A 12,126-nucleotide genomic window follows, 5' to 3' on the forward strand; every position below is an offset into this window, starting at 1 on the left:
ATTATGATTGTTTACGTCAACTTTGAATCATATACATATATAATTTCTCTAGTGTTGAATGCGGTGAGTTTTCACTTATGTAACACCCCGAAAATTCAAAAGAATCTTTGAAGCTTTACTAAATTTAATACTAAAAATTTTATAAAGTGTAAAATTAAAATCTCGTAGGAACTAGGACTTGGCACAGAGCGGATATCCGGGATTTTAGTGATATTTGTGATCCGATTTACGTGATCCAAATACTTAGGGGGAGTTGTTAGATCATTGATTTGAATGGATTTGGAAATCCAAGTAAAATCATGTGTTATTCAATCATTGATTTTAAATGTTTTATAAAAATTATGTGATATTGGTTATATGATTTACAAATAATTTTTAAAATCACCCCTTATTCAATATTGAAGATTTGAGTATGGATTTGACTTCATATTAGATTTGAATGGAATTGAATATATGCTTTACTTATAAATAGAGTGATTGAAATCCTTGGGTTCCACCTAGTTATTTGGGTTGATTTGGAAGAAAACAATATTTTATTATATTTTAATCTCATCCGGTTAAAAAATGTATGGTCGCTTGTTGTATAGCAATGTTTTGAACAACAAATAGAATAAAACCTTCAAGCATATCAATCATGAAAAAAAACTGCTAATATAAAGATCATGAAACACCATCATATAATAAAAACCAACAATACTAGAAAACAAAGAGAAGCTTTTGAAAACCATATGAGACTAGAAGAAAAATTATAGAAAACCAATGATACTTGTAAACAAAAGATAATTATTATAGCACTCCATCACGTTACGCACAATCCAACCATAACGATCATCAATCGGTGAATCAGTTTAACGGCATCGTAACGAACTGTGTTTTCCAAATTAAGAACTTCTTTGATAGCTTCTCATACGTTATTTTTCTTCTTCTCAGCCTCTCTTTGTTCAGATTCTCTTTATTGTCTTGTTTCTCTTTCTTGTATTAGATTGAAGAGTTTATGAGTTACTGTTGTCAATGAATTCATCTCGGTATGGACTTCTTCTGAATCTTCACTATGAGTTTTTGGTTCACCTACATGGTTAGTATTGCTTTTACGCTTCTTTCTCATAGGAAGTTTTTCTGAAGGGCCCCTTAAATTGTTGTCCACAAAAGGCAAAGGTGTTTCATGATCTTCCTCGACATCCATTAAAAAAGATTCAATAGAACTTGTTTGCTTTTTTCCAGCAATTTCACATGTTCGAGCATCCGTATCATCACCTAATCCAATAGCATTCCCACCGGTTGCTATGTTGTCCTCATATATCATCTTGAAATCATCAAATTCTTCAAAGGTTTCATCTCTTGAATTTTTTGTAACTTGGATGCGCATAAAATTCAAAGAAATATATATTTTAGCATAATTACAAATTTCAATATTTATTTTTTTATTATCTTATTGATGCAACCTTCCACGTACTATTTAAAATTGTATTAAAAAAGCTAAAAGAAAAAGCTAATGTACGTATGTGAAGCTTACCTTTATATAATTATTCCACACCTTATCTGATGCTGTAAACCGTTTTGTGTTTGGATGCCCTCCAAACCCGGGCTGCAACTAAGAAGTTCAACACCACTTACGTATTTTCTCTTCAAGGTCTTCATTCTGTTTAGGTAGTGTTTATGAGTTTTGTCATCCTCATGTTTTCGATTAACAATAGGCAGTATTTTTCTTTCCACTGTAAACTTGCTGAACACACCACTTGAATTACGCCAACCCGAAGCAAGACCGTCTAAAAGTAAATCTATCAAAGTTCTGGTTTCTTGTGGACTCCATGGAAGGTATGCATTTTTTTCTTGATCTTGTTGTGATTTGCTCATTGTTATTTTATTAATGCTACATAAAAACTAGTATAAAAAGTTAGTTAATATAGGCTTTTCGTTAACCTAAAGGTTCTTATGAAAAATGGTGATTTGACAAATCTTCGATTAAAAAATTTGAAAATCTTACAATTTCTTGAGTCACAAATTTTTTTGTAATATATCACAGCTGTATCTATGAATCCACTTTAGAAAGCTACCATGTAAAATGTTCTTACGAAAAATGCTGATTTGACAAATCTTACAATTTTTTGACTCACAAAAAAATTCGTTCACCTAAAAGTTCTTACGAAAATGGTGATTTATCATATCTTATTAGAAATCTTACAATTTATTGACTCACAATATATATATATATATATATGTATATACACTTTCTCTACGAGCATTTATGTGTTCTTTTATCTCACAGTTGTCATTTTGAAAATGTAAAATGTACATAAAAGAAAAGGTATTATGTGTGTTTGTAAAACGTAAAATTTACATAAAATAAAAATGTAAAATATACATATAATAAAAGTACAAATCTATAAGAACACAAGAGACTTGAAAAGAGATGGCGCACCATTGATAAATTTGTAAGTGTATTTTCTTAACTTTATATGTTAATTATATTTTTCAACTTTCTTGTTGTGAGATTTCAATACACGTCTCCACCTTTTTGTTGCTTGATTTTTTAATTATCATGTCATTTGCTTGTAAGAAAAGTTTTACGAGTTATATTTTTGTTTCACAGGTGTACATCGTCAAACATGGAACGAGCCCATTATAGAGATCAAGAACTCCTTGAAGAAAGAGAAAATAATGCATTACATGATGACGAGTGGGATGCTCACATTATTTTGTTGGTGCTCTTGATTTCTTTTTGGATGTTGTATTTGAGGAAATGCCTACGACATGGACTTCAATATTCTATTCGTCGTGCGATCACAAGAGACGGAGAAATCTATATAGAAAATGCGCAAAAGCAAAACTCTATGCATTTTCGACAGTTGTATCGAATGTATCCGCAAACGTTTTTTGAAGTTATGTGAACAACTCCAGGAGCAGACAAGTTTATGCGATACAAAAGATATTAGTGTTGAAGAAATGGTTGCAACTTTTCTTCTAGTAGTTGGCCAAAATTCAAGGTATTGTTATACAAAAAACACTTTTAATAGGTCAACGTTTGCAACAAGCGTGAACTTTCACAAAGTTTTGCGGGCTCTTAATCAAATTGCTCCAAGTTTAATGGCTAAGCCTGAGATTGCAGTGCCTAGAAAAATTAGAGAAAGTACGAGGCTTTATCCGTATTTTAAGGTATATCTTTCATAAAGTTATGTCTTTGCTTTTTTATTATCTTTCATGGAATATAAATTTTTTGTTTATTTAGGATTGTGTTGGAGCTATTGATGATACACATATCTTTGCAATGGTATCACAAAAAAAAATGCCTTCTTTTCGTAACAGAAAAGGTGATATATCGCAAAATATGTTGGCTGCTTGTAATTTTGATGTCGAATTCATGTATGTGCTTAGTGGATGGGAAGGTTCAGCTCATGACTCAAAAGTATTAAATGATGCTTTGACAAGGAACAGTAATCGACTACCAGTTCCAGAAGGTAAGTACATGTTTTTATATTGTAAATATGTTTTTTTCAACAAGACAAGTGCTATATATTATTGTATCTTTTATAAGAAATTATTACTGTATTTCTGGAAAGTTTTATGTAGTAGATTGTGGATTTCCAAATCGTCGAAACTTTTCAGCTCCGTATCGTGGTGTCAGATATCACCTACAAGAATATTCTGGTCAAAATTCACAACCAACGGATGCAAAAGAGTTGATTAACCATCATCATGCATCCTTAAGAAACGTGGTTGAAAGAATATTTGGTATTTTAAATCTCGATTTCTAATCTTTAAATCTGCACCTCCTTTTCCTTATAAGACGCAGACAGAGATTGTACTTGCATGTGTTGGTTTACATAATTTTCTTCGAAAGTTTTGTCAAACGGATAATTTTCTGGAAGAAGACGAAAGTGCAGAAGAAGTTGTCGAAGAAGTTAATGACAATAATGATGAAGTTCTTACAACCCAAGATCAACAGAGAGAATATGCCAATCAGTGGAGAGAAACAATAGCATCAAACATGTGGAACAATTCAATTGAGAATTCATAGATCATAACGTGACAGATTATTTCTTAAAGATTGTAATGTTTATAATCCTTTTGTATGAATTTCAAATCTGCTTTATTTGAGTTAAATTCCACTTTATTTGACTTTCAAATCCACGTTGTTTGATTTTTAAAACAAATGGATTCTGTGTGAATTTACAAATGTTACTTGAATTTCCAAATCCATACAAATCAATGATCCAATAACCCCCCTAGTTTTTCGAGTCGTATTTGTTTTGATAGGGACCGATTATTTAGCAGTTCAAACATCCATTAAAATCCAAACTATTTGCCGGATATTAGATCCGTTAAATATTTACTTTTAAAAAATAAAAAATACAATAATTTAAAATTTAATCCAAAATAATAAACTTTTATGAAAATATTAATATTTTATCAGTCATCTATATATATATATATATCTCCTTTAATTGTTAGAACTAGTAGTTCAAATGATTATTTAAATGATAAGAAAATTATAAAACACATTAAAAAAAAATTGTAATTTAGATATCAAATTATCTATATATATATATATATATATATATGTATGTATTCCTGAGCGGAGCGAATATCTGCCTATGAAAATTATAGTATTTGTTATTTGATTCTCTTTTGACAAATTTCTATTTTTAGTATTTGATTTACTTTGTAAATTTACGGATATATGATTTTTTCAAACTGAATCGAGTCGAATACCAGATCGAAGTGAATCTATCAAATATTTTATCGAGCCTAAATCAAACTCCAAATCTTAAAAACAAAATAAATCAAACTTTGGAAAAACTATCAAAACTCGCTCTACGACCAAAAAAACAAATTCTAAATCTCAGCTTTATAATGCTCCTCGTCAATGCCCTCTGACGGAATCAGAACTTGTGTGAGCAAAAATCGCCGAGTGAGATTACAAACCCTACGAACAAGTGCCAACATAGGTTGATCCCAGCACATGGTAATATTCACGTGTTGGTACTAAGAGACATAAATTTCAATTAATTGTAAAAAAAATAAACACATCAAAACTTATACTATCAAAATACATGATCAAATCATCGGAACAAAATAATATCAGCAGAACAAAATAATAACATCGGAATAGATTGACCAGGTATCCATCAATGCAATGTTGAAATGGTACTACTCCAGATTTGGTCGATCCAAACTATTTACTAACAGAATATATACATAATATAACCGATAAGGATGTTGGTTCCTAACGAGGTGATAAGGAAGTACGATACACATCAATAACCGACCTCAATACCACTTACAGACTAACATAAAATATAGCTGTTGGCGATGTCGGCCGTCACAGATTGCTCAACAGAGCTAGCTAAATCAGAATTGCATGCTGATACCGGTAGTAACAGAATATAATATTTTATTTCTAAACAGAATAACAAATCTTATTACCAAAAATTATATTCATATTAATTATCTAAACAAACAAACAAATTATTATTTTTCAACTTATCATTCAACTAATTTAATTTATTTATTTTCTCACTCCTGAAATATTTTACAACTATATAATATCTAAAAGGGAGTTTGAACTAACCTGGGAAAAAATTTCAGACCTAACGAGTGTTAACGGCAATTCTACACATGTCCCAAATCACTAATTAATTCACCTAAATTCAACACAAATCAGAAAAATACGTACAATATATCATCCGAAAGCTAAATTCAAGTGCAATCGTATTCATGTATCAGAGTTTACTAAACCGGTCTAAAAGAAGCTGAACCGATCCAAATTACTATTCAGTTAAAAATTAAAACTCAACAAATTTAAAATTTAATTTCAAGCGAGTATTACATAGAATGGCCATCCCAAAACTGTAATTCAAAACTTTAGGAACCGGTGTATATAAATTCAGATTTGACCATAAATCAACAAAATCAATATTTATCAATCAGATTTCCATCAATTCCGATTTCCGTTTGATGAGATCTCAGCGGCAGTTGATTCATATTGAAGAGATATTAACAAGGTATATATTAAGTTTTAATTCTTCCTGGAAAGAAATCCCCCACTAAAGAGGTTGAACATCACTTCTATGAGAAAAATTGAAGAAGGAAGAAGATAAGGCTTACCAAACTCTTCTACCGAAGCAGAACATAAACCAGAATGAAGACAGTAATATGGAGAAGCACGATCAACCTAAGTCATAACAAAATCCGGTCACAAATTGCCCAAAAATACTCAAATTCGAGATGATATGAAAGGTCTCGAAAACTCACTAAAACCTCTATTTGTTGAGAGAATCGGCTTTCAAATCTTTAGATGGAGATTAAAATTCCAAAAACTATTCCTTTAACTTCAGAATTAAGTAGGATCATTTTTGCACTTTACTCTCTGAACTTCTCTATTTACGATTTTGCGTCAAACTTTTGAAATGATCAGAAATTCCTTCGAAATCAAATAGTTTTAAATTAATTAATTTAACCTTAAATTGATTATATTTTCTTTAAATTTGAGGTGTTACAACTTATCAATTAATATACTTCAAATTTTTGTATCTAGTGTAGCCATTATTTACAATTCGTTTGGCGTGTTTGAAAAAGTAGAAGCGACTTGATATAGTTTAGTAATAAACCACGTGATGATAATATTACTTTTTTAACAGAAAACAAACACACAACCTCGCTCACATCAAAGTCTTAGTCTTACTTAAATCACTTATTTGTCCTAAGAAACCGAGATTCGAGGTTAACCTCTCAATGCTTTTTCTCTTTTCTCTCCCTTTCCATAAAACATAAATTAATATTATATTCTTGGTTTCTTCAATTAATTACTTTGATTAGTAATTTAAACAAATTTATACGTAAACAATGTCGAGTGGATTTGTGTTTTGATTCTCTGCCATAATTTCACACAAGCTGGTAAACAGGCTTTTTGTTGTTCTATCTTTCTTTATGATGCAAGTGTCATTTTAAATTTGAAATTCACATTTTTCAAAAACTTAAATAGATTTTCTACAGTTTTTTTTCTTTGGTAATATTTTTCTTTTACAACATGTTTTAAAATATTTGCGTTTAGAAATGATCAACCTTAATGTATTCCTCTCATTTAATATCTCCATAGTTATGTACACTATCCGTTTCATATGTTTATGTACCAACAAGTGGGTTTCGTTCTTAGTTAGACAATAGATTAGTATGAGCATGAAGTCATTGAACAGAATGGTTTCAGAGAAAGCATTAAAACTTGGAAATTCATTTCCATGTCAAATCTGTGTAGTTGGGATTCTATGTGGAATCTGTTTCACTTCACTCTTCTTAGCAGCTCTTACTTCCCTTGGCACCTTCGAGCTCGCAGCCTTCTCTTTATCTGCCTCCTCCTCTGCTTTTCTTCCTTACAATTCCACTTCTCACATTATCCGTAAGTCTCAAAAGATTTAGCATTTTTGTAACTTGTTGTGTTTTATTTTTAGTGTAATGAAAATTGTTGATATATAGATATGGTTTCAAGCATGGACCGGAAATTGAAATGGACGAACAAAGCTGAGAAAGGAGATAATGATGATCAAGTAAAACTTTTGGTCTCTGCTTGGGACAATTTAGTACTAAACAATGAAGACTTCTTGAAGAAACTAGGGATGAACAAATCCGATGTACCAAACGCTCCACATTTGGAGAATTGTGAGGTGATATCACGAGTTAGGGAGCGTTTAGATACACGGATAGCGAACCAGTCGTTTCCTACTTGGGTATGCTTCTTATTCTTCTTTGTCATCAAACAATAACTATGATGACTATTAAAAACCAAGCTTGTTTCAGATCACTGGAGGAGACGAACAGAACTATCCGTTAACTAGGATAGTACAAAGTGAGATATGGATTCATCAACATCCTTTGGACTGCGAAAACGAAACTGTCAAGTTCCTTGTAGTTGATTGGGAAACACTTCCTATTTATGGATCCGGAGCTCAGATCACTGAAATGACTGGTCTTCTCGCAATCGCTATAAACGAAAACCGAGTGCTTGTTGCAAATCATTATAACCGAGCAGATCATGATGGTTGCAGAGGTATACAATGTTTTGTTCTTTTCAATATGCCTTACTCAGCTAACACATTACCTAGCATGTTATTTTCCGTCTTCGTAATTATTTTTAATACTCCTTTATTTCAATATTTATTTGTCGTTTTAAGGTTTTTACACATAAATTAAAAAATCATAAAAAATCTCATTTAATTTACTTCTTTTACCTAAAAATGTTATTAGTTACAACTAATTCAACCAATTAAAAAATATACGGTATATTAGATATAACTTGGTCAAAACTATTAAATATATTTAATTTGAAAACAATATTTTAGCAACAGAAAGTTTTTTTTCTTAAACTACAAATAAATTAAAAGAGAGCGAGTAAAACATTGTTGTAGGCGGATAAGTCTCATTGTTTATACTTTCCCGTGAAAAAGAACTAAATTCTTGGAATTTAATTTGTTTGGTTTTTCAGGTTCTTCTCGTGGAAGATGGTCATGCTATTTTCTACCTGAAACGTCGGAAGAGTGTCGGAAACGCGCGTTTGCGGTTGTAAGGGAGAAAGAAGCATGGGAGAGTGGTACTGTTACAGGGAAACAAAACTACAGCTCAAAGGTGATATGGGCTGGACCTATACCAAAACTATGGGGTAAGCCTTGGAGTTATATGAAGCCTACTACAGAAATCAACGGAAGTTTAATCTCTAAACACCGAAAAATGGATCGAAGATGGTGGAGAGCACAAGCAGTGAGATACTTGATGAGATTTCAAACTGCATACACTTGCGGTTTAATGAACGCTGCTCGAAACACCGCGTTTGGAAAAGAAGCTGCCGAGATTGTTCTTTCAGCGGGAGATTGGAGAAAGAACAAGAAGAAAAAGGTTAAGACAGAGATTGAGGAACAAGTATGGTCGAACCACAAGCCGTGGGTTCCAAGGCCAATGCTAAGTGTGCACGTACGGATGGGAGACAAAGCGTGTGAGATGAGAGTCGCGGCTTTAGAAGAGTACATGCATTTAGCTGATCGGATCAAAGATCGATTTCCGGAGCTTAACAAGATCTGGTTGTCTACAGAGATGAAGGAAGTTGTGGACAAAAGTAAAGATTATGATCATTGGAGATTCTATTACACGGAAGTGGCGAGACAAGTTGGTAATAAGTCGATTGCTGAGTATGAAGCTAGCCTTGGGAGAGAGACAAGCACGAACTATCCTCTTGTTAACTTCTTAATGGCGTCAGAAGCTGATTTTTTCGTTGGAGCTTTGGGTTCCACTTGGTGTTTCCTCATCGATGGTATGAGGAATACTGGTGGGAAAGTCATGTCCGGTTATCTTAGTGTCAATAAAGATCGGTTCTGGTAACTTTATTGGTTATGCTATGTACAAAACAAGACTCCTCTTATTTTTATTTCTTTTTCTTAATGTAGTGATTTTTTTTTTTAAGTTTCTTCACCAATGAAAAGTTTAGGATGTTTCCCCAAATCCAATATATATCCTTTATATATTAATTGAAAAACAAATTATATGTAAAAATATTAATATAAACGAAAATTGTACTAATGTTAGTAATAATAACTAATCTTGGCCATTGGTGTTATTTATAAGGAAATTAAAATTAAGATAAAATATGCACTAAAGGGATACTTATCTTTACAAATTGCAGCATCTAACATTTTTTTTTTTTTTGGCAAAGCATTTAACACTTTTCTGTCAATAATTATGCAACTAATAATCTGAATTTGATTATCGTCATAAACATCCATATTAATATATAAACAAAAATTGTTCTACTTCAGTAATAATTAACACACGAAAATTTAAATAACTCTACGTAAACATCGTGTTAAAAAAAAAAAAAAAAAAAAAACTCTACGTAAACATTTTTTTCTACGTGAGATATAGTGTTAATTATAGAAAACAAATGTTTACGTAGAGTTATTTAACTTGTCGTGTTAATTATTATTGAAAGTATTACAATTTCAGATAAAATTGTTTTCAAAAAAAGTCCAATGAACATTTGTTGAATTAACAGCTAAAGCCTCAAATCTTCAATTTTCTAAGAGCTTCGAATATATATATTTTTTTAAATTGCAAACCCACTCTTTTAAGTTTTAACAGTGTTTTTGATTTGAAATCTTTTAGGAACATGTAAAAATAAAGTTATAAAATCATAAGACTTTGGAAACAATACTACAGTATACTAATGTTAGTGAAACTATTGAAATGATCTTTATTGGTGCTAAAGTTAATGTTAGTGAAACATTGAAACTATTGAAATGATCTTTATTGGTGCTAAAGTTAGTTTCTTATTTTTTTCTTGTACGTTTCCTAGTTCAGTAATTAATTAATGGCCTAAAGCAAGAGTTTCTTCTGCCTTGTAGAAGGGCGGCTCTATAACCCAATCTCAACACATGGTAACACATGATAAAAGGAATCTTATGTTTTTAAATTATAAATATCGACAGGAGTCTGAAATTATATTTTATCAACAATATTCTCCTAGGATTATAGAGTACAATGTCTCGTAATTTTATTAATGGAAAGTTAAGTTGACGATAAAAAAAAAATCGAGTACGATAAACAACCGTGGCTGTTATACAATACTTTCATGCTCTATATTTTTGGATGCTTATTGGAGTATTTGTATATATACTTATATTAGAAATTATGTCCTTTTGATTTAATATGGATTAAATTATTACAATCTACGTTTCTTCCTTTTTCATAATAATTATTATGTGATAAACAATTTTTACATATCCTATGATTATTTCTTTATGTTACATTGTGGAGGAGAAGTCCTATATAATTTATTTTTTAAAAGGAAACTATATGAAAAGGAAACTTAATATATTTTATTTGTTGCATGTACGATTTTCATTGGAAAAGTAAGATCACTCCATTTATTCATCGAAATTATTCTAAATATTGTAGTTAGGTTCTGTTTGTTTCTTTATCCAGATGGATTATTTGGATGGAGATGAAAAATGATGTTTGTTTTTGATAAATTAACAGATCATTTGGATGAACCATTTGGATGGTCCATCTGAATGACTTTGTAAATTTAGGCTAATTTGTGAAATTCATTTGGATGGACTTGGTAGAATCATTTGGATGGAGATGATTTAGTCCAAAAACAAATGACAAATATACCCTCTTTTAATAATGTTAATTTTCGATAGATTTCTTATTTAATATATTTTTTAAAATTACCTATTGTACTAAAAAAACTCTAAAAATTGTGAAATCACAGACTATCATTTTACGTCAAAATTATAATTTGTTTTTCCCGCCAAAATCGCAAAATCATATTTTCCGCCAAAGCCGCAAAAATCATATTTTCCCGCCAAAACCGCAAAATCATATTTTCCCGCCAAAACCGTAAAATCATATTTTCTCGCCAAAATCGTAAAATCGTTAGATGGTTGTGTTCGAATGATTTCATGTATTATGTAACACTTTTGTGATATAATATAACTGATTTGTTGTTAAACAAAAAAAAAATCTTTTAGAGATTTCAGTATAGCACCAAATTATTTATGTATATATATTATTTAATAAATTAACATGTTCTTAAATGATATAATACATGTAAATAATATTAGAGAATATTACACGTAGAGGCACTATTTTGAAACTTTGGCCACAAATAGGCACTTTAAAAGCATTAGTCACTTTAATCAAACGGAATTACCCCTTTACCCTGAAATCGTTGGTTAAACAAAACCTAACAAATATAGCCGGTTTTCTTTAAACTGGTTCCGGTTGAACCACGTCTTATCAACCGTCTGGGTTAACTCCATATTCCAACCACGATCGTAAAAAAACGCTTACCCAGTAAAAAACCTAATTTACTGTTTCTCCACATCGCGACTCCAGCGAATCCGGCGACTGCTCCGAATCCGGCGACTCCTCCGTCGCTGTCCATCAATCTGCCACTCAGGCAACTCTATACTCTTTGAATAAAAACCAAATAGTCATTTCCCCCAAATCTCTGCAATAATCGAATTCGATTTCGATTTATTGTTCTCGTAAGCCAGATTTCATTAGCATTCCAGTTGATTCTCACTGATCGGAATACTCAATGGAAGGTACAAATCGTTTCCAATCATCTTATTTTGGTCC

The 12,126-nt window shown here is 31.2% G+C and overlaps 2 protein-coding genes across 2 annotated transcripts; both read left to right on the forward strand.

Moving 5' to 3' along the window:
• Window positions 1–3,084: 3,084 nt before the first annotated feature.
• On the forward strand, window positions 3,085–4,015 carry AT5G28950 (nuclease; the record flags this gene model as incomplete). The annotated part of the gene is made up of 3 exons (NM_122779.1): window positions 3,085–3,153; window positions 3,227–3,455; window positions 3,867–4,015. 3 exons carry the CDS (start codon window positions 3,085–3,087, stop codon window positions 4,013–4,015), a joined length of 447 nt encoding a protein of 148 aa, NP_198247.1.
• Window positions 4,016–7,103: 3,088 nt separating this feature from the next.
• AT5G28960 (alpha-(1,6)-fucosyltransferase) lies at window positions 7,104–9,481 on the forward strand. Its single transcript, NM_122780.3, has 4 exons — window positions 7,104–7,393; window positions 7,471–7,721; window positions 7,792–8,041; window positions 8,477–9,481. The coding sequence occupies exons 1-4, from the start codon at window positions 7,171–7,173 to the stop codon at window positions 9,361–9,363; spliced, it is 1,611 nt and encodes a 536-aa protein (NP_198248.2). The 5' UTR covers window positions 7,104–7,170; the 3' UTR covers window positions 9,364–9,481.
• The last annotated feature ends 2,645 nt before the right edge of the window (window positions 9,482–12,126 follow it).

This window comes from Arabidopsis thaliana, chromosome 5 (assembly GCF_000001735.4).
Source record: "Arabidopsis thaliana chromosome 5, partial sequence".
NCBI lineage: Eukaryota > Viridiplantae > Streptophyta > Magnoliopsida > Brassicales > Brassicaceae > Arabidopsis > Arabidopsis thaliana.

Bases quoted from the DNA above. Each gene is read 5' to 3' on its own strand.
- AT5G28960 (NM_122780.3), top strand. From the start codon at position 7,171: ATGAGCATGAAGTCATTGAACAGAATGGTTTCAGAGAAAGCATTAAAA. The intron at 7,394-7,470 runs GTAAGTCTCAAA...GTTGATATATAG, and splicing joins TTCCACTTCTCACATTATCC to ATATGGTTTCAAGCATGGAC. The intron at 8,042-8,476 runs GTATACAATGTT...TTGGTTTTTCAG, and splicing joins AGATCATGATGGTTGCAGAG to GTTCTTCTCGTGGAAGATGG.